Source organism: Rhincodon typus, chromosome 30 (genome assembly GCF_021869965.1).
Source record: "Rhincodon typus isolate 14 chromosome 30, sRhiTyp1.1, whole genome shotgun sequence".
Lineage (NCBI taxonomy): Eukaryota > Metazoa > Chordata > Chondrichthyes > Orectolobiformes > Rhincodontidae > Rhincodon > Rhincodon typus.
This window is the reverse complement of record NC_063361.1, coordinates 1,111,246-1,138,536: the sequence shown is the minus strand read 5'-3', so window position 1 is coordinate 1,138,536 and position 27,291 is coordinate 1,111,246. Positions and strand designations below refer to the sequence as shown.

At 43.2% G+C, this 27,291-nt stretch overlaps 1 protein-coding gene and 1 long non-coding RNA gene across 7 annotated transcripts in view; one reads left to right on the top strand and one right to left on the bottom strand.

The window, feature by feature from the left end:
- LOC125486595 overlaps positions 1-16,898 on the bottom strand; it is a 30,273-nt gene extending 13,375 nt beyond the window's left edge. Inside the window, exons 1-2 of the long non-coding RNA XR_007265239.1 lie at positions 16,619-16,898; positions 13,821-13,914 (exon numbers count right to left, since the gene is read on the bottom strand). This is a non-coding gene — a long non-coding RNA (uncharacterized LOC125486595). The remainder of the gene's footprint in view (positions 1-13,820; positions 13,915-16,618) is intronic.
- Positions 1-27,291, top strand: part of maptb (microtubule-associated protein tau b) — a 63,774-nt gene that overhangs the window by 24,874 nt on the left and 11,609 nt on the right. For 4 of the 6 annotated variants that reach the window (XM_048614704.1, XM_048614702.1, XM_048614703.1 and 1 more), the window contains exons 5-11: positions 11,893-12,642; positions 17,742-17,809; positions 17,977-18,156; positions 19,933-20,074; positions 23,343-23,372; positions 23,938-24,212; positions 26,926-27,018. In XM_048614704.1, coding sequence (XP_048470661.1) covers positions 11,893-12,642; positions 17,742-17,809; positions 17,977-18,156; positions 19,933-20,074; positions 23,343-23,372; positions 23,938-24,212; positions 26,926-27,018 — 1,538 coding nt within the window. The remainder of the gene's footprint in view (positions 1-11,892; positions 12,643-17,741; positions 17,810-17,976; positions 18,157-19,932; positions 20,075-23,342; positions 23,373-23,937; positions 24,213-26,925; positions 27,019-27,291) is intronic. The other 2 variants (XM_048614705.1, XM_048614707.1) reach the window with 1 other exon arrangement.

Sequence of the window (27,291 nt, the reverse complement as noted above, 5' to 3'; positions counted from 1 at the left end):
CTCACAATGAAAAGATAGGACACTGTGAGGCTGGATGGTGGGATTGTGGAGGGAGGAGGGGCAGTTGAAGGCAGTCACGTGAATTATGACCAACCAGAGACAGGGATACTTTACCGAGGTTCTATAATTGTCTGCTGCAAGATCCATAATCTACAATTAGAACTGAAATGGTCACCTGTAGCTGACCAGGATCAGCCCTAAGTATCATTGTAAACCTTCCCTTCCTGGCTAGAGTGAACATTGGCATTTGGAAATTCAGCTTCAGTCAACATGGCCATCCTAATATGTAATACCATGGTAAACATATCCTCGAGATTTTAAGTCGTGTTCAGAGTGAATCCTGCTGCTGAAAGTTGGAATGTCACTCCAGTGCACAAATCCATAATTCTAAAAAAAAAACCGTTATCTATAAATAAATTTTGCAGGCCTCTCTGAACACAGAATTAGTCCCTGGGGACTGGAGGATTGCAAGTGTGACGCTGTTGTTTAAAAAGGGGGCAAAGGATAATCCACAAATCTACAGACTTGTCAGCTTGACATTAGTTGTGGGAAAACTGATGGAGACCATAACATGGGATAAGATAAAAATACAATTAGAGAAAAGTAAAGTTAATACTAGAAGGTCAACATGGCTTTGTCAGGGACAGGTCATGTGTGACAAATTTGATTGAGTTCTTTGATGAGGTGACACATTTTTGATGGTGGGTGAGGAAAGCGCAGTGGATATTTGGAGTTCTAGAAAGTATTTGAGACGGTGCCACATAGCAGATTGACTAGCAAATGCGAAATTTTTGGGATTGATGGGTGCTTGGCAACATGGATTAGAAGTTGACTAAAAAAATAGGAAATAGAGGGTGGACATAGATGGGCATTTCACAGATTGGAGATGAGTTGAAAGCAGTGTTCTGCAGGGATTGGTGTTGGGACCCTTGCTTTTTCTGATTTATACAAAATGATCTGGAGAACGGTGTAGAGGACAGAATCTCTAAATTTGCAGATGATAGTAAACTAGGGAGAATTGTGAATTGTGATGATAATGCTGAGAGATTTCAGAGGGACATTGACAAGAAGGCCAAATGAGCAGACATCTGGTGAATGAATTTCAATGCAGACAAACGTGAGGTCACACATTTTTGGTAGAAGAAACATGGAGACACAATACAGGCTCAAATGGTACAATTTTGAGGGGAGTATTGGAGCAGAGGGACCTCAGGATTCACACACTTAACTCTCTGACGTTGGCCAGGAAAGTTGAAACAGTTGCTAAGAAGGCTTATTGGATCCTTGGGTTTATAAATAGACGCATACAGTATAGAAACAAGGAAGTGACACTACATCTGTACAAATCATTGGTTAGACCACATTTGGAGTATCATGTCCAGTTCTGGGCACCTTATTTAAAGAAGGATTTTAAGGCCCTGGAGAGAGTGCAAAGGAGATTTACTAGAATGATACCAGGAATGAGGGACTTTAGATACAAGGAAAAAGAGAATTTGAGCTTATTCTCCTTGGAGCAGAGAAGATTGAGATGACCTTATTGAGGTGTTCAAATTGTGAACAATTTTGACAGGTTAAAGAAGGATATCCTGTTTCCATGAGCTGGTATGTCATAACTTGGGGTCACAGTTTCAAGATTTTCAGCAAGAGAGCAAGTATTGAGATGAGGAGAAAATTCCTTACCCAAAGGTTTGTTAGAATTTGGAATGTGCTGCCTGGGAGAGGCATCGAAAAGTGTGTATAAATATATATAAATGTATTTGAAAGGGATGAATTTAGAGGGCGATGGAGATTGGACTGGAGGATGGGACCAACTGGGTAGCTCTTTTGAGAGCTCCTGCAAACATGATAGATTGAATAGCCTCCTCCGGTAATGTAAAATGTTATGATTGTAGAATTTACTGCTTCAGATTATTTATGACGAGACATTTATGCTGATGGTCCTGCTGAAAGTAAACACTTTGTACAATGGTGACCAGTTTTCAGGTTTTCCTGATTGAGAGGACCTCCCCTGCCCTAATTTAGGCACACATAATGTCATGCCGACCTGACCAAACTTGAACCGGTCGGCATGGATGAATTAGACCGAACATAAGAACTAGGAGCAGGAGTAGGCCATCTGGCCCCTCGAACCTGCCCCGCCATTTAGTAAGATCATGGCAGATCTTTTTGAGACTCAGCTCCACTTACCCGCCCACTCAGCATAACCCTTAATTCCTTTACTGTTCAAAAATGTATCTAGCCTTGCCTTAAAAACATTCAGCAAGGTAGCTTCAACCGCTTCACTGGGCAGGGAATTCCACAGATTCACAACCCTTTGGGTGAAGAAGTTCCTCCTGACCTCAGTCCTACATCTGCTTCCCTTTATTTTGAGGCAATGCCCTCTCGTCCTAGTTTCACCTGCTAGCGGAAACAACCTCCCTGCCTCCACCTTATCTATTCCCTTCATAATCTTATATGTTTCTATAAGATTTCCCCTCATTCTTCTGAATTCCAATGAGTATAATCCCAGTCTACTCAGTATCTCCTCATAATCCAACGCTCTCAACTCTGGAATCAACCGAGTGAATCTCCTCTGCTAGTATATCTCTTCTCAAGTAGGGAGACCAAAACTGCACACAGTACTCCAGGTGTGGCCTCACCAGGACTCTATACAGCTGCAGCATAGCCTCCCTGTTTTTAAACTCCATCCCTCTAGCAATGGCAGACAAAATTCCATTTGCCTTTTTAATCACCTGCTGTACCTGCAATCCTACTTTTAGCGATTCATGCACAAGGACACCCAAGTCCCTCTGCACAGCAGCATGCTGCAATTTTTCACCATTTAAAACATAGTCCATTTTCCTGTTATTCCTACCAAAATGGATGACCTCACACTTATCAACATTGTACTCCATCTGCCAGACCTTTGCCCACTCACTTAGACTATCTATATCCCTTTGCAGACTTTCAGCGTCTTCTGCACACTTTGCTCTACCACTCACCTTAGTGTCATCTGCAAATTTTGACATACCACACTTAGTCCCCAACTCCAAATCATCCATGTAAATTGTAAACAGTTGCGGTCCCAACACTGATCCCTGAGGCACACCACTAGCCACTGACCACCAACCAGAAAAACACCCATTTACCCCTACTCTTTGCTTTCTACTGGTCAACCAATCCTCTATCCATGCCAATACATTACCTGTAGTACTGTGGAACTTTATCTTATGTAGCAGACTTTGGTGTGGCACCTTGTCAAATGCCTTCTGGAAATCCAGATACACCACATCCACAGGTTCCCCATTGTCCACCATGCAAGTAATGTCCCCAAAGAATTCCACCAAATTAGTTAAACATGACCTACCCTTCATGAACCCATGCTGGGTGTTTCCAATGGGACAATTTATATCCAGATGTCTTGCTATTTCTTCCTTAATGATAGATTCAAGCATTTTCCCCACTACCGAAGTTAAACTAACTGGCCTATAGTTACCTGCTTTTTGTCTACTTCCTTTTTTAAGCAGTGGCGTCACATTGGGCTGTTTTCCAATCTGCGGGAACCACCCCAGAGTCCAGTGAATTTTGGTAAATAATTACTAGTGCATTTGCTATTTCCCCCATCACCTCTTTTAGTACCCTGGGATGCATTTCATCAGGGCCAGGGCCTTTAGCCCCATTAGCTTGCCCAGCACTGCCTCCTTAGGAAGAATCTGTTTCCATTCTGTACAGCTCTATGATTCCATAACCTGCCTGTGATAATCATTGAGTTTATCGTGCTCAATCCAATTACCTACCCCATGTCAATATGTCCCTTAAAGTGAAAGAAGAATGTCAACCAGTACTCACTAACTAGTAAGCCTAAACCGTACTTCAAGCCTGCTAAAGGCTGACTAGAACCACAGTCTAACCAGTACTCCAGGCCTAACAAGTGCAGATTGAACTATAGGCTTCACTGGTGATCCAAGCCTAAACATAATGCTACAGTCCAACAATGACCAGATGTCTAATTAGTAGTCCAGATATAACCAATACTTCAGACTTTTGGTGCCAGTGACAAAATGGATTTAACTGATGCTATAGGCCAGAAGGCACCAATCTCTTAGGCTCATGTCAACAAAATGGATTGTACAAATGCCCAAGCATCTGCACTGGGCACGTCATTTAAAGATTATTTATCCTGCATCTCAGATATGCTGTACTGCACTGGATATTTCAGAATTTATCTTCTTTACAGCTGGAGGAATGATCTTAGGGACACAATAAAATAAAAGGTTATTTTTACTTTCCTTGAACACTTGGATATATCAGAAATAGAAATATTGGAAAAGAGGAAGAAATGGCTATTTGATTCTCAGGTTTGTTGGGAGATACAACAGGAGTTACATATAAACATACAAATCAGGAATAGGGGAAGGCCATTTGGCCCTTACAACCTGCTTCATCATTCAATAAATTCATGGCTAATCTGCCTGTGTTTTCACTTCCTTGTGTATCCTGATACTTTTTGAATTCCTTCTCAGTCACAGATCCAGGACACTGAGAAGTTCAGAGGAACAGAGGGATCTTGAGATATTTATCCACAGATCTCTGAAGGTTGTAGGGCAGGTTAATAAGGTGGTGAAGAATACACCGATGCTTGTCTTTAATCGGTCAAGGCATGGTTGAGTGCAGGAAGGTTATGTTGCAGCTGTACAGGACTTTGTTTATGCCACAGCTGGAGTACTGAGTGCAGTTCTGGTCTCCACACTATAGGAAAGATGTGATTGCATTTGGAGGGGGTGCAGAGGAGATTCACCAGGATGTTGCTTGGGATGGAGCATTTCAGCAATGGAGAGAGGTTGTTTCTTTTAGAGCAGAGCAGTCTAAGAAGGGTTGTGGACCTGATAGAGATGTAGAAAATTATGAGGGAAGTACTTTTGAATCAACTTGTTTGGAGATTTTATTACAGACCTCTGGAGCAGATGGGACTTGAACCCAGGCCTCCTGGCTCAGAGGTAGAGAGACTCCCACTGCACCACAAGAGCCCTCAAGATAATGATGGAGGTATTTTTAATCAACCTGTTCAGGAGATGTTACTTAAACACCACTGATGCAGGTGGAACTTGAACCTGGGCCTTTTGGCTCAGAGGAAGGGAGACTACCACTGTGCCACAAGAGCCAAAGATTATAAGGCACATGGACAGAGTGAATAGAAAGCAGCTGTTCCCCTTAGTTGAAGGGGAATAACAAGGGGGCACACTTTTAAAATGAATGACAGGAGGTTTCAATGGGATTTGAAGTAACATTTTTTTCACCTCGAGGGTAGTGGCTTCTGCATTGCCTGAGAGGGCAGTTGAGCTGGGTAACATCACAACTTTTTAAAAATACTTGGATAAGTACTTGAATGGTCAGAATGTTGAAGGCTATAGGTCTGATTCTGGAAAGTGGAACTTGTGTAGATGTATTGTATTTTTGGGAGAAGAGACTCGACGGGCTAAAGGACCTCTTCTGTACTATATGATTCGATGATCCTGAACCAATCTTCAATAAATTCAATGTCCCAGCTTATACAGTCACTGGGGAAGAGAATTCCCCAGGCTATTGACTCCTGGAGAAAACAATTTTCATCTCTGTCTCTATTTGTAAACTGTGTCTCCTAGTTCTAGCCTCTTCCATTAGCTTGGATTTCATCCCAAGGACAGCAGGAATCGAAAAAATTCCCTTCTTAGCCTATCCCCACCCTTGGGAGAAATTTGCCAGGAAGGACAACTGAACTGGAAAGACATCTAGAGGCAGACAAAGTGGCTTCTGATTGTGAAGATGTTTTGATGAAAAGGCCCACCTCATGCTGTGGAATCTCTTCACAGTTAAAATAAAAACAGAAAGGCCCTCCAGCCCTCACCGGTCACACCCCTTCATCCCCCACACATCCCACATGCCTCATCTTTTCTATTATGGGTGCCCTAAACAACCACCAGAACGTTCATTCCTCCATGCCAAGCTATGGCACTTTGATGCCCATTCAAACACCATTCGCTGCATTGACAATCCTTATTATGTATTCTAGGCTGATCTCCTGGACATCCATTATACTCAAGCACCTGCTTGAATAACAGCTCTGGCTGTCTGATCTCTGCTTTCAAATTTCACAAAGTTCATTTACAAAGATTAACCAGTTTGCAGTGTCTGTAGCTCCCCATTCCAGAAATCAGTTGAGTGAACCTTCTCTGAACTGCTTCAAATTCAGCTATATCCTTTCTTAAATCAGGAGACCAAAACTGTACTGCAAATGTGGTCACCAAGGCCCTGTACAATTGCAGCAAAATATCCCAACTTTTATATCCCATTCCCCTTACAATGAATGGCAACATTCCACCTTATTAAATCACTTGTGTACCTGGAAACTAACCTTTTTTGCAATTCATACTTCAGGACACCCAAATCCCTCTGTATTACAGACGTCTGCAGTTTGTCTCCTTATGAATTATATACTGCTTTTCTATCCTTCCTGCCAAAGTGGATAAGGTCACATTTTCCCTCATTATACCCCTTTGGCAGAATATCTGCTGCTCACTGAACCATTAATATCCCTTAATAAAAACCAAAAGAACTGCGGATGCTGTAAATCAGGAACAAAAACAAAGTTGCTGGAAAGCTCAACAGGTCTGGCAGCATCTGCGAAGGGAAAAACAGAGTTAACGTTTCAGGTCTGGTGACCCTTCCTCAGAACATGTTCTGAACTCTGAAACATTAACTCTGTTTTTTCCTTCACAGATGCTGCCAGACCTGTTGAGCTTTTCCAGCAACTTTGTTTTTATTAATATTCCTTTGCAGAGTCCTTGTGGCCTCTTCACAGGGTTGGTCACAGCCTTCACCTGATATTTGGGTCTGTACCACCTGAAGGCCAGGGAAATGAGATGGGACTTGGGATGACAGTATAACAACCTTTCATCCTGTATGATACCATCACTACAGCAACAAAATTTCCTTAAGCCTAGCAGATCCTGGCATTTCCCAGCCATTTTTTTAAAGCTACTTTTCTTTAGATTTCCTTCAGTGAGACATGCTGTTTCCAGGTCCACAATGAAGGAACAATAATAGAACTTGCTGGAAAACCTCTGCAGATCTGGCAGCATCTGTAGAGAGAATTAAGAGTTAACATTTCGGGTCGAGTGACTCAACCCGAAACATTAACTTGGATTTCTCTCCACAGATGCTTCCAGACCTGCTGAGCTTTTCCAGCAATTTGTTTTTGTTTCTGATTTACAGCATTCACAGTTCTTTCGGTTTGTATTTCCACTGTGAAGGGACACTGGCATGGTGAGCAAGCTGTGTGCAAAGCCTGGGGTATTGTTTAATGGTTATTTGACCTCCCCTTGTGCACACACTTTGTCACTGCACCCAGCAATGTCGGGGATCTTTTAGGAGCCAGACACATGATTGGAGAATGAGACTGATCACATTCTGTCTATGTGCACAGCGTGTATGTTCAGAGGCAATGATGGAGAGAAAGAGAAACAGATACAAATAGAGAAATAAAGAAGAGAAAAGAAAGGAGCAAAAGAGTAACAGAAAGAAAGGGGAAAAGACAGAAAGTGAAAGAGACATGAGAGGGAGAGAGAGCAATTAAATAAAATGAACAGCTTCAAGGTGGTTTCCCGCTGACATCCCAACATGAGCTCTATCATTCATCAGTGGAGGGATGCAGGTGGCCCAGTTATTATCATGTCCCACAGGTTGAACACACAGCTTCCAAAATACACACAACACCATTTTAATTCTTGTAAACACTGCATAATAATTAGCTGCCATCTCGCTAACATTGCTGTGATCTGGTGATTCAGTGAGTGTGGCTGAATCACATTGGTCTCCTATTTCAGTGTATCTCAGAAAGATGATTGCATATTCTTGAGTGAGCACCACAGACAAGGGAGGGGCAATAGAATGGAGAGATCAAAACAAAATGCTTGTTTTTTTCTGGTGTAAATAGAGAAATGTGGAAAATGTCTGTCTCTGTCAATACATAGCAGAGGTTCTGAAATGGGTCTAGATTGCAACCCACTGCGTGTTCCTGGAGGACAGGGGATTGGGACCTCATATTGACCAAGAGAGGAGAGTTCAAACAAACCGCATTCTCCAGGAGATGTCTGCTGTCGTCAATGATGGAGAGTTAGTGGCTATGCCACCCTGAAGTCAGTGGGCAGACAGCTCCCTCACCAATTCACATATCGTACACAGACTGTGAGATCTACAGCCAGGTTTAATCATCATCTGATATGTGGATGGACATTCCGCAGAAACTTAAAATAATTAGCTCAACATTAGGGAAATAACAGGCCAACTGCTACTGCAGATGAAGGTAGAGTTTTACTGCACATTAATCACTCTGGCCTGCTCATTGTCCATTCGGACTAAGCCAGTTTACTGTAGGAACAAAGCCATTCAGAAATGAGCAGTGATTTCTGTGGCTCACAGCCTACAGCAAGTGGATATAGTTCAGATGGACCTCCTCCTCAATGAAGGGTAATTCCCAAGTGAACCAAAAGTGATTGAAATTCAGGCCATGTCTGGGCATTTTCACTCAATGTCAGGACTGTGCATAACTTGTCTCTTGTGTTTTTGGGTAACTTTCCAGCAGCTTTTCTCGCCCACAGATTACATTTTCTTCATTCAAACCAACATTTGCCTGAGAGCATTGAAAGAGCTGGCTGCATTTGTCATCATCTTTCAAAAACTGTACTCTTTCTGCAACGGTACTTGCAAATTGGAAGGCTGCAAAAAGTAACCCCATTGTTTAAGAAAGGAAGAAAAGAGAAAAAGAGAAATTAGGTTAGCTTGACCTCAGAAGGAAGAAAAATATTAGCATCCATTAAAAACAATATAATTACTAGAACAGTCAGAAATGATTGTCTGATTGGACAGAGCCAGCACAGATTTATGAAGTAATCATGTTTGACAGACCTGCTCAGTTGTTTTGGGGATAGTTTTTGAGGATGTTACTTGTATAGTCATCCTCAAAAATTCTTAGGTTTGTCAAACATGATTTCCCCTTCATAAATCCACATTGGACAGAGTCAGAGTCAATCAGATAATTATTTTCTAACTTAGAGAGTTGATAATGGGCAACCAGTGGATGTGGAGGATTTGGATTTACAGAGGTTTCTGATAAAGCATGAACTGAGGGGGTTGGTTAACAGGCAGAAAGCAAAAATTCGAATAAAAGGTGTCATTCCCAGGTTGGTAACCAGTGCCAGTGGGAGATTGCAAGGATCAGTGCTTGGCCCCAGCTGTTCACAATCTATAGCAATGATTTGGATGTGGGGACCAATTCCACATTTACTGATGGTACAAAACTAGGTGGGAAGGTATGAGTTGTAAGGATGATGTAAAGAGGCATCAAGAGGATTTAGAGAGTCTGAATGATTAGGCAAAAGCATGGCAGATGCAACATAATGTGTATTAAGTGACAGGTTATCCACTTCAGTAGGAAGAATGAAGGAGCAGAGTATTTCTTAAATGGTGAGAGATTGGGAAGTATCAATGTTGATGTCCAAACTTGGGGTCATATCATAGAATCATAGAATCCCTACAGTGTGGAAACAGGCCCTTTGGCCCAATAAGTCCACACAGACCCTCAGAGCATCCCACCCAGACCCCTCCCTATAACTCACCTTATCTACACATCCCTGAACACTATGGGCAATTTAGTATGACCAATCCACCTAGCCTGCACATCTTTGGACTGTGGGAGGAAACCGGAGCACCTGGAGGAAACACGCAGACATGGGGAGAATGTGCAAACTCCACACAGACAGTCGCCCAAGGGTCGAATCAAACCCAGGTCCCTGGTGCTGCAAGGCAGCAGTGCTAACCACTGAGCCACTGTGCCGCCCCTTGTTGTGTGACTTCTGACAATATCCAGAGTAATCTAGATGTCATGATGCATAAGTCACTGAAAGCTGGCAGATGAAGCCAGCAATTTGGAAGGGAAACTACATGTTAGTCTCTATCACAAAAGAATTTGAGTACAGGAGCAAAGAAGCCTTGTGTAAATTTTATAGAACACTGGTGAGGCCATGCCTGGAGTATTGTGTATAGATGTGGTCCTCTTGTCTGAAGGAAGGATAGACTTACTACACAGGGAATGCAGTGAAAGTTCACAAGACTGACTCCTAGGATGGTGGGATTGTCCTGTGAGGAGAGATTGAGGAGACTGGACCTGTATTCTCAGGAGTTTAGAAGATTGAGAGGTGATCTCCTAGGAAACTTACAAAATTCTGATGAGGATAAACAGAGTAGGTGCAGAAGAGATGTTTCACCTTGCTTTAGGATCTAGAACCAGGAGACACTCAGTCTCAGAATAAAAGGCAAACTAATGTGATACGAGGAGGAAATTCTTCTCACATGAAGGTGAATCTTTAGAACTCTCCAGAAGGCAAGGCAAGTCTCAAAAAGGACTTTAGTGAACCAGATGTGTTGTTACAAGGATTGATGGTAGTTTCATCATCACCATCACTTGAGACCAGCTTTTAGAATTCCTTATTTATTCATTGAATTCTAATTCTACCATTTGCTGTGGTGGGATTTGATGCCATGTTGCCAGAGTATCAGGTAGAGTCTCTGGATTACTGGCCATTGACATTACCACTACACCAGCATCTCCCCTCAAAATGACATCAAAGCATAATGGGGATAGCATAGGAATATGGCATTGAGGTAAATGATCAGCCATGATCTAGAATGGGGGAACAGACTGAAAAAGGGTTGAATGGCTTCCTTGTACTCCTATATTCACACTGTCATGTTCCTCAACTGATGTTCTGTCTGCTACTTTTCAGATCTTCAGATTATATCATCATTTTCATGCGAGACCCGTGTTGAGGGGAACAGTGTCAGGTTGATGGGTTTCAGGCAGAGAGGTTCAGAGGAGGGTGTGTTGGGGGAATGGTGCCTAGGGAAGGGGAGATTGACGGGCGGAGTTTCTGGGGAGAGGGTGTCAGACTGGATGTTTGAGAGATGGAAGAATGTGCAGGAGGATGCCTGAGGACAGCGTTCCTGAGGGATGGATGTTTGCAGGGGAGGTGGAGAAAAAGAGAGGTGGAGGGAAGTGATGAGGCAAAAGGTAATGTGGGAGGTAATTAGCAGGCCTGTGAGAGGAGGATGTCTTGGGATAGGTGTTCTGGGCTGGACAACTGTTGCAGGGAAGAGTGTTGAGTGTTATGGTAGGGATAACTGGTTGGATTTCAGTAGGAGTGTCTGGATGGATGTCTGAAGTGAGGGTGTCTGGGTGCCCGATTGCAATGTATCTGGGAAGGGGGTGCACGAAGGGTGTTAGGGGAAAGGTTATTGAGTGGTGTCTGGGCTGGGATTTTTGCAAGGCTTGTTTGCCAAGGTCTAAAATCACTGAATGTATTGTTTTTGTCATGACTCAAAGTGTTCATTTTGTGTGTTTCTTTGTTTATCCATTGACTCCATTCTATTATGGACCCTTGACCCCACTGTCATTTGATGACAAAGGCTGATGGGTAAGGGCCCTGGCAGCAGCCTCCTGCCCTTGGCCTAGCCTCGAGGTGGAAAATGAGGAACCCGTAGGGAGTATCCATCAGTTTCCCTTCTTCTTTCTGGGACAGTGCAATTGTTTCCCAGAGCTGCTGCCAGGAAGAGAATGTACAGCTGGGAAGAGAATGGAAGGAGCTGGATGGAGTGACAAAGAGGCAGCTCTCCGCACAGCTGTTTATTTTTAATTTTGGGAGGAGGCTGTACTTCATTAATTCAGCAGCTTTGTTTCTCAGCAGAAGTTGGCAACATGTGAAGTCTTTACGGCCATTCTGTTCTGCTGGGATTACCATGTTGCTACTTTGCCTCCCATGTATCAGAATTTCAACAGATGTGTTTTTACGCTAAATTGCGGCCTTACTTCTCTAATGACAGAAGGAGAGGAGCAAATTGTGGCCTTTGTTGGAGTTCAGCAGAGTTACAGGCAACAGAGCATTATTGAGAGGATTGGAACCGAGATAGGCCCGAGTGAGCAAACCAGTCTAATTCTTCAGGAACCGCTTGTACCCCTGAGCACGATGTGGACTGAGGAGGCAGTGACCATGACCCCATCAGTCACAGAAGAGGCATTGCTCATTTCGGACAATTCACAGATACCAGACATTACTCAAGATAAGTCTGGATTGGAAGCAGTAAGCTTTGGATTAGAAGAGAGGCAAATTTGTGAGGAAACAAGCCCTCCAGATACTGGTCACACTGTTCCAACAACTTCAGAACAGTCCAGAGAACAGGAGCTGCCTAAGAGTATGGAGAAGGATATGGGAGAGCTCTCTCCTGAGGCTATTGGAGCTCTGAGCCTGGTGACTAAAGATGGTGCAGGAGAATCAGCTGACATGACCTTGACCAATGGAAGAGTTCATGAAGCTGAGTTTGAGACTGCAGATGCGAAGCGAACTGAAGACAGTGAATGTGTGGAGGGTCTGAGTGATGCCAAATTCAGAGAGCTGGGGGAGGATATCCAGCTTACAGGTGATCATTTTAAAGCAGTGAATCAGATGGAAGAGATTGAAGATCAACAGCCACCTCCAGCCATTCAGGAAGGAGATATGGGGCCTGTCCAACCACAAACCCTGGCATCTCAGAGGAGTAAGACTGAAGAAGATCTGCCTGTGGCAGCAGCGAAAGGTTTGTCACTTGCTTTCTGTTCTCTCAGCACACTTTTTTTTTCTCCCCACTCTCTCAACACGTGCCTCTTGCTTCTTCTTCCAGCTGTCTAGAGCTGCCCAGCTCTGAGCTGCAGCCTTGCACTCTGACTCCGGCAACAACTGGCCTCGCTGCTGCATGATGTCTTACTGCATGTGTGACTTTCATATCCTGTACCCTTCACCTGTTTCATCTTTGCTTCTTTCTCAAAGCAAAGTCTAGAAAGACATCTTGTATTTCAGGTTATATTGTGATGCAGCATTTTACATCCACAAGCTTGGGAAAGAACTGTTATTCCCTGCATAGATGGCTAGAGCAATCCAAGTCTGGCATCAGAAAGAGCAGAAACAGAGAGTTTGGGTGCATGGGTGCCAGTGCCAGTTCCAAGAGGCAGGGCTTCAAAAAGGGTCCCTGCCATATTAAGAGAATTAATTCTCAATGATTCTGGATTTCACTGAACCAGAGGGTCTGAGATACAAAAGGACAGAGCCTGTGAGATACTGTGATTGACCAGCTTTCAGTATCAGCTGGTTTCACAGAAATAAAATCGCATCTCTCCCTTTCTCCATGGAGGGATTGTGTAGGGATCAGGGTCAGGTTGGAGGGGATAGAAGATGCAGCAGGATGAGGGAAGGACTGGGAATGATGGGCACCTTATCAAGAGGAGATTATGGTCAAAGATGGGATGGGGCAGAGGCTCGAGTTCTGCTGTTTACTGATAAGGACTGGTTGAAATCTTGCCTGAGTAACAAACGTCTCCACAAAGAGGCATAAAATGACTGATCTTTTAAATTGATTGGCATCTGGCTTAAGCTGTAGAGCAGCACACTCGAAACAACCCCAGTCACATACTGCAGCCCGTAGAATATGGCAGTGCAGGACCCTATCACCCTGCCACAGTGATTGACTGATTGATTGGGCATGGCCTGTATTAAATGCCAACTGCTAATATGATTACTATATTAACATTTGCCCTAACTCTCAGAAGAGAGGTGCCAGAGATTGTTCTAGCGACCTGTCCAAAACAAATTCACCCTTTCTCCACAAACTACTGCACTTTCTATGGATCCCAGTAAACCTGCTCAACTCGCCTTATTCCTACAAACTCTACGTAACTGCCAATCAGTCAGGTTTCATTTCTACTGTCCTGATCATCTTACACTAGGTGTTAATCCTTTGTTACAGTGAGGAATGTTCCCTTTGCAAAATCGTCACTCATTTTTCGTACACATTTCTTTCCTTCAGAGGCTGTACCTGTCAATATAAAAAGTAGACACAGGGTTTACAACATAGACACTACAAAGATATGCAGCAGCTAAAATATGCAGAGCAGCTACAATATCCACAGGGCCTACTAGAATACATAGGATTTACGAATATAGAGGCTACAGTGTATACAGGGCCACACAATGCTCATGGGTGACAATATAGCCCACAGATGTAATAGAGACGGGTTGCAATGAACACAGGGCTACAATTTACACAAAGACTACAAATATACATGGACAACAACATGCAAAGGGGCTATAACATACATGATGCTGCAATACAGCATTCTAATAAACAGTAAAGCTACAGTATACACTGCTGAATATGCATTGGGGTTGCAATATACATGAAGTCTATAAATATACACCGAGAATACGAAGGACACAGTGCAACAATATACTCAGGGACCAAAAATACTTGCAACATCTACAATATACAAACCAAGTATGATATAATCAGGACCTACAATATAAATACAGGCTATCCCCATATTGTGGATAGGTTCAATTCTTGAGTCTGTTCATAAGTCTATTTGTACACAAGTCGAAACACAATGCAGGCAATATTTGTAAGTACAGGAAATGTTTGCATGTCAGATTCTTAAAATTACACTCCTTTGTGGGATTGAATTCATTAATATGAGCCTTTGTAAATCAGACATTCGTAAATTGGGGACCAGTATATTATAATATGTACAGGATTTACAAATATAGAGGCTATAATGTTTAGAGGGCTATACTATGCACAGGGGCGACAATATACACCGCAGCTACAACATAGACAGGGGTTACATTATACACAGGGTTACAAAGTGCACAGAGATACACATATACTCAGATTTACAATATACATGGGGACTACATATATGCACAGGGGCTAAAGATGTACACAGGGGTTACAGAGGAACTACAAATATACATAAGAGACACAATATATACAGTGACTACAAATATACAGAGTGGATACAGTACACACAGGAACCATATATACACACAGCAGCTACAATGTACACCATTCCCTTGTATACGTAGGAGAGGCTGAATTATACAGTGACTACAACCTACACAGGAGCTATGATATACAAAAGAGCTAAAATATACACAGTGCTATAACACACATGTGTACACTCTGTACATAGAGTACAACATATTCAGTGGCTACATTGTACCTAGGAGCTACTATAAACATATATATTGCAGATTCTAGGTGCTACAATATACACAGGAGCAAAAATACAACTACAGTATACACATTTTTAAAACATTCATTGCCCATTCCTAATTGCTGTTGAATTCAGTGTCTTACTAGGCCACATTGCTATTGGTATGGAGTCACATGTAGACAGACCAGGTAAGGACAGCAGATTCTGTTTTCCTAAAGGATATTGATGAACTAATTTATTTTAAACAATGTAACAATGGTTGCTAAATTTTAATTCTAGGAATCTTTATTAAATTGAGACTTTACCAAGTGCCATGGTGGGATTTGAACACATGCCTCCAGAACATTAGCCTGGAATTCTGGATTAGAGACTTTGCCCTTACCACTACACCCCAATAGGGAGTTACTATACATGCTACGTACAACATGGGCTACAGTACACACAGTGATGCAATAATCACTGTATCTACAATGGACACAGTGTCACAGTATACACTGAGGCTATACTGTACACCGGGACTGCAGATTTAAGTGGGGCTACACTGTACACAGGAGCTACAAGGTGCATAAGTGACTACAAGATTCACAGTAGTTGCTATTTACTCAGCATTCACAAATATAACAGTGCTACAACATACAGAGGTGCCACAATTACAGAGAGATGCAAATATAAATTGGTCTCAAGTCTCAACAGGGTCTACAATATACACAGTGCTACAGCACACACAGGGGCCATGTAATATAGATAAGCGCTACAAATATATAAAAAGGGCCCATAAATGTACATAGGATCCAAAAGATACACAGTAGCCACAATATACACAGCACTTTAATATACACAGGGGCTAGAATATAGAAATAGGCTGCAAATTTACATAGGGCCTATAGTATACACGTGGATTCAACATAGACAGTACTACACCATACTACAAATGCAGACAAAGGCAAAAACAAAATTATATGGGTATAACATACATAAGGGTTACAAAATACACATGAAAATATAGACAGGGGCTATACAGAGGCTACAATAAAAACAGCATTTACAATAGACACAGGGACAACAAATTTAGCTACTTTGCATAGTCTAGCCCCTGTGTTTAACATAAAGATGATACAATATACACAAGGGCTACAATATACGCGGTGCTACAAGGATACGAGTTACAATATACACAGGGGCAACAAAATATGCTAGGGCTATAATATAGACAAGGACTACAGTATAAACAGAGATACACAGGGATAAATATACACAGCACTCCTATGTACTCCTGGGCTACAAATATGCACAATACTACAAGACACAGGAGTGGCAAAAATTCAAATGGGTCCAAAATATATGCAATGCAGCAATATTCACAGGGCTACAATTATCATAAGGCCACAAATGTACCCAGAGACTGCCATATACATAGCAAATACAAATTACACTTAGGCTACAGGATATATGGTATCTACAATACACAGTGCTCCAACATGCACAGAAATTCCAATATAAACAGTGCGACATATACATATGGCCTACCTTAACTTTTCAATCCTAAGCCCTCAACTTCCCAAACAGCTGGAATAGTTTCTCTCTATCTACCCAGCCTGTTTCTCATTATATATTGAAAGCTTTCATCAAATCACCCGATGACCTTCTAACCTGCAGGAATTAAAAAGCCTCATAATTTAACTCGTGCAGTCCTGGTAAATCAACACTGTGCGCACGCACAGACCACAAACTATGTTTCATCTGCCCCCAATGGATGTGTTTTCAAAACAGAGAGATAGGCGGGTAACAAACCCATTGCTGTCCTTCCCACCCTAATCTTACCAGCAACAGAAGATCCAAGTGTCAAGCATAATCATCTTTACAAATCTATAATCTCAATGACTGCAAACTTTCAAACGTGCTCAGTCACCCTATCCTTGTTGAGACTCACATAATTTCTTGACGTACACACGTTAAGCTATTGGTTTACAATGTAGGTTTCCGTCTCTCTGATGCTTAAAAAATGGAGTGGCATTTCCTATCTAAAGGAATAGCTCATAAATTGAGAGAATTTGGGAAGATACACAAGAGCTGTAGCTTACAGCTAAATGAAATATTCAAAGAAGCCAATACAATATACTGCTGGGACTCTGCCCAGTTAAAAATATCTCTATCGTGAAATCATGAATGTGCAAAAGGTTATTTCCTCACATTTCTCCCATTCTCCATCTCAGTTGAGTTTGACCTCCATTTGACCCATTTGAGGGATTAGAAACTAACTTTGAGGGTCATCATGTGCAAACAGGGAAGCTAATGCATTCACCTCAATAAATTCAAATTCTTCAGGTAATTTGTTGTTGCATTTTGTGGCAAGGTGAAATCTTGAAATCGTCAGGTTGAATAATTTGTGAAGTATCCATTGTAATAAATGCTGTGTTACACTTTCCAATCTAATTGAGTTTCTGTTTCCTGGCAGTCTCAGCCAGGGTTATGGGTTGTTGGAGTCAGTGGGACCAGACTCAGTCTGTGGGGCCTATGTACAAGGTTTCCTTAATGTGGGTCCCTGCTGCTTTCTGCCTCTTCCTCACAGCACCCACCTTCAACAACATCTTCTTAATGGCCCATTTAAAATTGGAGAGAACCCATTTTGCTCTGTTTCCTTTTTTTTAAGCTCAATTGCCTGTTGCAGGAGAAGAAGGAAGCAAATCTCAGGCACCCTGCCCCGAGAACAAGACCAAGGTGAGAGTGACAGTAATAAACAAACTGTTCAGCATCCAGACCACTCCATTAATCCATTGGTGTCCAAATATTTCATCTTGTTTTGCTATATTCATTTTATCCATAATTTTATTTGGTTTGTGGATTCATATGTTGTGTTGTCATTTTGAATTTATTTTCATGTAAAGAGCTCCACACCTACATCTGCAAAAACCTCAAAAGCTAGGCCTCAGGCCTCTGCTACTCCTAAAAGGCCTACTACAGCTGCCCGTAGCAACAAATCTTCCAGTCTTGTCTCCATCCCCAAAAGACCTCAATCCACTACAAGCCAAGATGGTACAGGAATTAAAGAGCATAGAGCAATTAAGGTAAGGATTACACTATAGTTAGAGGAGTTCTCTCAGCTGCAGTTTTTGACAATCCAAATGCAAATGTCAGCAGCCCAACTTAATCAATTCATTTTTATTTTTGTTCATTCATGGGATGTTGGTGTTGCTGCCTAGGCCAGCATTTATTACCCATCCCTGATAATCTGGTCAATTCATTTGTGCTTTTTTGCTCTGGTTCAGGTAAATGTGTTTTGCTTCTATTTTTCAAATCAGCTTTTCACTCAGTGATGCACCATTCTGTTCAGGGGATTTCTTTAATGCTTTCCTTGTTTCAGTCTTCTAGGTTTCCTGTCTCCAGTTCTGTCTGCTTGGAGACATATCCACTATCACACCATCAAACTCATCTGCAATGCATCAACTCCCACAACACCAAATTCTCATCATTCCTGACCCCTTGTTTTCCTGTGCCCATCCAGTCTCCAACCCATCATTGTCCACAATATCTCATTAACCCACCCTCCCATCACATACCGACATCTTCCTATCAGAGCCCATCACCATTCCATCCCCTCATTTCCCTGATCATCAAATAGCCCCCTATCATCCTTCAAACCCTATCTCCAACTTCCTTCACCTGCTATCACTGCAACGCCTGCCCATCAAAACTACCCTCCCACCCTCGTTAAACCACCACCCAACCCTCCACCCATACCCTGTTTCACATTGATCAAACCCCATCAACCCTAACCCATTACCAACCCCAATCCCCCAGTAAACGCCCATGTACCTCCAGAACCCACCATTTCCCCAGACCCGTCCAATCCCTCAATACCCCATTCCGTGTTCATTACACCTCTACATTTCATTACCTATCATAACCCCTTTCATTCTCCACGAAGCTTTCCCTACCCAAATCAAAAGGGGTCACATCCTTTCAAACCCCTCAAACATCCATCAACCCCCTCAGCCCCTTGCAAAACCCCCTGCCCCTTTTCAAACACCCCCCCCCACAGCCCCATAAAATCCCTCATCACCTCCTCAGCAAACCCCCTCTCATCCCCCATGAATACCATCCCTTTACCCACACCCTCACCACAGTAACCCCTTCCCATGCTGCCTGCTGCCTCCCCGCCCCATCTCTCACTTCCTAGGAGTCAGGTCCCTCATTTTCTGTCAAGATCGCTGTACCAGACCTCCAGCAGAATGTCACAAGCCCACTCTCCATTAGCGTAGCCTCCATGAACCTGCTACCTCAGTGCGGTGACTGAGGTCCGTGCTATGTCCTGTAGGATTCTCCATATCAGCTATTTCTATCCAAATAATCATCCATTGCCATTCCCGTATGGTCTCCTGCTCACTGTTGAGTCATTTGTGAGCAGCAGATAGAATTAACTGGCATCATAAAAAACATTGACCCTGGTGTGATAAGCTATAAGGCCAGTCAGCCCATCTAACTTAGAACATAGAACAGTACAGCACAGCAAAAGGCCCTTCAGCCCACCATGTACGTGCCGACCACAATGCCATTCGAAACTAATCCCATCTGCCTGCACACGGTCTTTGTCCCTCTATTCCCTACCTGTTTAATGTGTCTGTCTAAGTGCTTATTAAATATTACTATCATATCTGTTTCTACCACCTCTCCTGAATTCCCAGGCAGACAGAGCCATCAAGAAACATGGCCTCTGCCATTGTGAAAGCAAGAATATTTATTCCCGGAAGCGGACTGTAATGAATGGATTCTGTCTAAACAGCCAGATAATGTCAGAGTTGAGTATTTACCATTCGGTCTAACAGCCTAATAATTCACTGCAGGTAACAGAGACAAGGAAGACTCCAGGATCACAACCACCATCTGGTCTCAGAATGCCAGGAAGTGTTGGTGCAAAGAGCCCCCCGAAGCCTGCAGCTGCCATGAAGGGAACACCTCATTCTCCCGATATAAAAAGGACAACAGGTAAGTGTGGGAAACTGGGTGAAAGAGGAATGGGTGAACACACACCAGGAATTGGCAAAGCTGATGTGTTTTCATAGAAGAATACTGTAGATGCTGCAGATCTGCAATGAAATCAGAAAGAACTGGAGAAATTCAGAAGGTTCTGGCACCATCTGTGAAGTGTTATGGCACAAACCAGAACAAATCAGACTGGCTAACACTGGATTCACAACATAGTAAAATTAAAACATTCAATGACCCTCAAAATTACTCAATTGCTCCTAACTAAATTTTACAAATAATTCATCTTTGATGCCAAGTTTCTAACTTAAACCAAAATTAATAATTTATTATTAATAATGTAATTTTAACAGAACACAAAGGAACTAAAAGGGAATCTAATTAATATCTGCAATCTAAGCCTAATCTTGTTTAATTATAAGCACCCAGTTACACACCAATAGTCAGACACAGTTAAGGGATAATTTTTTTTTATAAGTAAAAGAATCACAAGTTGCCAATTTGATAGCCATTTCAAATGATGAATACCATGAATTCATGAAATCCAACAAGTTGTATTACTGGCACTTAGGATTGGATCAAATTCTAAAGTCACCAGTCAATACAAGCAGCTTCTGCAAACCTCCACAGACATTTGCTGATTTCTCTAGACTGGGTTCTTTTCTCAGAACTCTCAACAAGTCCAATAACTGAGAAATAACTAGACAGAGCAAAACCAAGAACCCAGTCCTGCAGCTTCCAAAGCAACACACTGTATCCTGCCCAAAATCCCAGTAAAAGCCAGTTCACCTATTCATTCAGAGATAGCAAGAACTGCTGATGCTGGAGTCAGAGATAACAGTGTGGAGCTGGAGGAGCAGGAAAAATTGACATTTCAGGTTGGGACCCTTCTTCAGAAATGGGGAGGAGGAAGGGAGCTGGGAAATATATAGAGAGGAGGGGTGGGGCTGGGGAAGGTAGGTGGGATGGTGATAGGGGAGTGCAGACAGGGAGTGGTGGGGATTAGTCAGTGCAGTGGGAGGGGTGGCTAGGTGGGAGAGAACATAAGCAGGTTGTGTAAGGCCAAAGAGGTGTGGATGAGAGGGAGGGTTGGTCATGGGATGAGGCTGGGGGTGGGGAGATTTTAAAACTGGTGAATTCCATGTTTAGGCCATTGGGCTGTAGGCTCCCAAGGCAGAATATGAAGTGCTGCTCCTCCAGTTTGCGTGTGGTGTCGTTGTGACACTGGAGGAGGCCCAGGACGGACATGTCACCCAGGGAGTGGGAGGAGGAGTTGAAATGGTTCGCAACTGGAAGGTGTTGTCATTTGTCACCTATTTGTTTCTCATTTTCAATATCCCCTGTGATTGGCAAGTCCTCTCTTGATTGGTCAATTCAACATCCAACCAGCTGCCAGTTACTGAGCATAACATCCTGCTGGTTCATCTTGAGTGCATTTAGAGCAGTATTTAATCCTTCCAGGCCAGTTTGTAACAGTAAAGATTGTTTGTTCTCTCTTTACTTTTCAAATAAGCTGCTATTCAGAGTTCAGTTTTCAACTGTGTTGTACAGTTACAAACAAAAAATGAGAAAAATAAAAAAAATACTGCTGGTCTCAACAGGAGAGAGAGAGAGAAACAGATTTAATGTTTCATGTCCAATATGACTTTTGCTCAGATCTGAAGAGAGAGATAATGGATTTATACTGTAGAAAAAGCAGGAGGAGCAGATAGAACGTAAGGGAAGGTCTGTGGAAGGTTTGAAGGGTAAGAGTCATTCAAGATTAAAAGTTTCATCAGACAAGAGGCAAAGAAAATGGTAATGGTTGTAGAGAAGATTCAAAACATAGATTGAGAGCTGGTGTTAATAGAAGAATAAAGTTCAGCTCTGAAAGCAAAAGCATGAAAAAAAGGTAAAGACAACAATATTAAAATGGAGGACAAAATTCATGGTCTGAAGTTGTTGAACTCAATATAGAGTCCTGAAGGCTGTAACATACCCAAGCAAAAAAAAGAGGTGCTGACCCTCTAACTTGCACTGGGCTTCACTGGAATACTGCAGCAGGCCTTGGACAGAAGTCTGAGCTCAAGAGCACTATGATATACTGAAATCGCAAATGACCAGAAATTTGAGGTCAAGCTTGAGAACTGTGTGCAGGTTTCTCACAAGGCAGTTACCCAATCTGCATTTGGTTTTCTCAATGAAAAGGAGACCATCTTGCGAGGAACAAATACAATTGATTAGATTGAAAAGGTAAATCACTGCTTGATTTGGAAGGAGTGTTTAGGGCCTTAGACATTGAGGGCAAGTGCTCTGCCTACTGTGATTTAAAGGGCCATTGGAGGGGCATGTGGTGTTGGGGATGAGAGAGGAGTGGACCATGGAGGAAAGAGTCCCTTCAGAATGCTGCTGGGAAGAGGAGATGTATTTCCTGGGAGTATTGTTCTGCAGCTGACAGAAATGGCAGAGATTGACCATTAAGTATAAAGGTTTCTGAGGCGGCATGTGAGGACGAGGGGAACCTTATTGAGTTTCTGGGAAGGAGGGGAAATGTGAAGGCAGAAATATGGGAAATGGGTCAGGCACGGTTGGAAGCCTTTCAGTGTCTTTTATTGCCAAAGTTACCATTTTGAAACTAGAATTTTGACCCACTCAGTCTCCCCCCACTTCCAGTCTGCCCTTCTCAGTCTCTCACTCTCTCAGCTCCTTGGTATTTCACTGTCTTTCCCCTCCACCCCCACCCCCACCCCCACCATCTCTCTCTCCTTCTTCAGTCTCCTCCTCAGTCACCACCCCGGCTTAGTCTGCTCCCCACTGAGTCTCTCCCGTGCTCTCTCCTCCCTTAATTGTCTCCTCTCTCTTCCCTTCAGTCTTGCCTCAAAATCTCCTCCTTTCAGTCTTTCCCTCTCTGTCTCCATCAGTCTCTACTTTTCTTTCTCCCCCACCTCAGTCTCTCCCCTCAGTCTTTGTTCCTATCCCTCAGTCTCTCACTTTCTCGCTCTCCCCTCTCAGTCTCTTCCCCTCAGATTTTCCCCCTCAGTCTCTCTTTCTCAATCTCTCTTCTTTTCTCTCTGCCCCCTCTATGCCCTGCCACCCCAGTCTCTCCCACTCAGTCTTGCTCTTTCAGTCTCTCCCACCTCAGTTTCCCACTCAGTCTTGGCCTATTAGTCTCGCCCTCTTAGTTCTCTCCCCCTCGGTCTCTCCCCCTCAGTCTCTCTCCCTCAATCTGTTCCCTGGTCTAATTCTGTAGATCCCTTTCTCTAACAGTTTGATTTCTTTTCCTGAACAGCAAAGGTGGAGCAGAAGAAATCAGGAAAAGGTGAGTGGGGCTCAAGTGTGTGTTGCCTCCTTCATGCAGTTTAATGCAGCTATTTTCAATATCAGCACCTTCTTAAAGGCTCCAGTACTGAAGAATATTTTAACTTACTCGATAAATATTCCAGGATAACTACCATGTTTTTGGAAGTGTTTGTGACCAGAATGTGTTCTCCTGTCAGTAAAGGTCAGTGTGTGTGGGACTGTAACCCCAGTGAGAGTCAGTGCGTGTGGGACCTGTAACCCCGGTGAGAGTCAGTGCGTGTGGGACCCTGTACCCCGGTGAGAGTCAGTGTGTGTGGACTGTAACCCCGGTGAGAGTCAGTGTGTGTGTGGGACCCGTGCCCCGGTGAGAGTCAGTGTGTGTGTGGGACCCGTACCCCGGTGAGAGTCAGTGTGTGTGTGCGACCCGTACCCCGGTGAGAGTCAGTGTGTGTGCGACCCGTACCCCAGTTAGAGTCAGCGTGGGGTGTGCTGCAGATTTTGCTTCAATATCTCTTGATGTTTTGGAGAACTCACCTGAAAACGATGGGATTTGGTCCGATGTATGTCTTTCATCTTGTTCTCAGGTGATTCAGCAGCCAAAGCAGGTGGCAGTGGCAGTGGGTGCAGTAGTCCTGGTACTCCTGGCACTCCCAGCAGTCGCTCTCGTACACCTTCCCAGCCACCTACAGGAGCGACCAAAGAAGTGAAGAAAGTGGCGATTGTTCGTACGCCTCCTAAATCCCCAGCAGCTTCCAAAACACGGACAGCCCCTGTTGCTGTGCCCATGCCTGATCTGAAGAATGTCAAATCCAAAATTGGATCAACAGACAACATTAAGCACTCCCCTGGCGGGGGCAAGGTAACTCCCCATTTGTACTGCCTCTAGCCCAATCCCTGCAGCTGTTCCATGGACGGGACACAGAGAGAAACTCATCAATACTATCAGCAATTTGAGACAGATAAAACATTCTTTATGAGTCATGAGTCATTCTTTAACGAATAGTATTACAAAGCAGTAAAGTTCTGTTTAAGTTATACAAAGTCAGTCTTGCATCACACTTGGAGGACCATGCAAAACTCTGCTTTCCAGATTATAGTAAGGATAAGGAAGATGATTGGATTGGATGTTTCCCCTTGTGGGAAAATCTAGAGCAAGAGGTCATAGTTTTAGGCTGAGGGGGGTAACAGATTTAATATAGAGATGAGGAGAAGTTGCTTCTTTCAAGGGGTCATGATTTTATGGAATTCACTGCCCCAGAGTGTGGTAGATGCTGGGACATTGAGTAAATTTAAGGAGCAGATAGACAGATTCCTAATTAGCAAGGTGTTGAAGGGTTGGGGGCAGGAGTTGAAGCCAAGATGAGATCAGCCATGATCGTATTGAATGGTGGAGCTGGCTCAAGGATGTTAATTGCCTGACACTGCTCCTGGTTCCTATGTTCTCACATCAAGGCATTTGAGAAGGTACAATATTCCAAAATGATAACAAGTGGCTAAGACACCAGGAATGTTTCAGTTGAATGGCGTTGTCTATCCAGAGACAGAGAAGACTGAACAGAGTAACATTGCACTGAGGTGCAGGAATGGACCATACCATCCCATGAATCTGCTTCAACAGTCAATAAAATCATGGCTGTGGTCTCTACTCCTGTCTGAACCCCAGCATCCTCAGCTCTGTTGTCTATCAAAAACCCATCAAACTCAGTCTTAAATAAATTAGAAGACTCAGCCTCCACTGTTCTCTGGGAAAGACAATTCTGAGAACCCTCTGGCAGAAAAATAACCTCTTCATCTCCATCTTAAAAGGGAAACCCCATATTTTTAGTGTATCCCCTCATTCAAATTCATCCCCTGCTCCCAGAAAAGAACATTCTCATTTCATACTTCCTGTTAAATCCCCTCAAGATCCTGTATGTTTCAATAAGATCACCTCTCACTGCTCTAAACTCCAATAGCCCCAACTTGTTCAGCCTCTCTTCATAACACAAGCCCTTTGTCCCTGTAATGAGTCAAGTGAACCTTCTCCCAAATTGTAAATTGGGACATCCAACCTGCATTCTAGGTGTGGCCTCACCAAAACCCTGTACAGCTGCAGTAAACCTTCCCTTATATATCCCAATGCCACTGCAATAAACAACATTCCATTTGACCTCCTAATCACTTGCTGGAGCTGCAAAATAACTTTCTATGATTTATTGGGGTGAATTGAGTAGGAATATCAATGAGAGATTTGAATGAGACACTTAAAGTTCATCTATATGTTAGAGAATCTATGATCTAGTACATTCAGTCAGTGTTTCGCTGGTTTTTACTGCTGGCAATATCTGGTCAGGGAGGGCTAGGGGATCTGCAATGGTGAGCTGGGGCTCAGATATTAGGCTGTGGTTAGAGGAAGGGACAGAGGGCAACAGGACAGAGTGGGATTGCCAGAGGGATATCCAGGAAAAAACAATCTTACTTGGAAATGAACATACTAGTTTCACTGGTGTGCCATTTTGAATATTATTTTTAACTCTTTATTATTCCCGGGATGAAGGTGTCGCTGGCTAGGCCAGCATTTATTGCCCATCCCTACTTGGGCAGTTAAGAGTCAACCACATTGCTGTGGGTCTGGAGTCACATGTAGGCCAGACCAGACAAGGATGGCAGTTATCTTCCCTAAAGGACATTAATGAACCAGATGGATATTTTCAGCAATCAACAATGGGTTCATAGTCATCATTAGACTCTTAATTCCAGATTTTTTTTATTGAATTCAAATTCCACCATCTGCTGTGGCGAGATTCAAACCAGGACCCCCAGAACATTATCTGGATTAACAGTCCAGCAATAATACCACTAGGCCGTCACCTCCCACTATGAGACAGGTTGAACCAGAATGTCTCAATCACCAGATTTTGTGCCTGTTCAAGGCAGACAATCTGTGCACAGCCCATCAAGTAATCACACAAGGCTATTTCCAGGCATAATATTTGACAGTGCATGAAGCCTGTACCACAGATCAGACACAGGGCATGGATGGCTGTAGGGTCACCAACTTTCCAGGATGCCCTGGAGTCTACAGGAATCAGCCTCATGGAACATAAGAACATAAGAAGTAGGAGCAGGAGAAGGCCATCTGGTCCATTGAGCCTGCTCCACCATTCAGTAAGAAATGGCTGATCTTTTCGTGGACTCGGCTCCATTTACCTGCCCACTCACCATAATGCTTAATTCCTTTACTGTTCAAAAATCTACCTATGTTTGGCTTAAAAACATTCAATGAGATAGCCTCCTATTGACTAAAAGCTGGCAGAAAACTCATAGTGGACTCTATAAACCATAAAATTACTCCCTTTAAAATAGACGCTTTTTGTATAACAGTATGAAAGATGGGAGATGGAACAGTCGGCGTAGGAATGAAACCTCTAGGAAGGTGCGAAATGAACGTTGGTGACCTGAGCTGTGTGTGAAAGGAAAACACACATCATGCTTCCCAAATCAAACCAATTGCTCACACATCACAGAGATTCCTAGGGATTAGTCTCTTCTGTGTGATTTTTGTAACCCTTTCTCTAAACAAATTATTGCAGGTACAAATTGTACACAAGAAAGAAGATTACAGCAGTGTGCAGTCAAAGTGTGGGTCCAAGGAAAAGATCAAACATGTTCCAGGTGGAGGCAATGTAAGGACAGAAACCGATAACAAGAACCATTCCAGTGTTGGTAACTGATCAGAGTGCCCCAGCATCTGAGATTCAGGTTTCCCCTTTGTTCAAGTGGGAGATTCACTCCCTTGACCCCCATGTGTGACATTTCCCACAAGCCCCAACCTTGTCCCAGTGATTTGCCCCCCTGTGTTGTAGTGTGACTGTCCACCCCTCCCCCCCCATGTCCCAGTGTGACCCTCCCTCCCCTTCCCCCCACACCCCCCCCCCGCACGCCCCGCATGCCCCCCC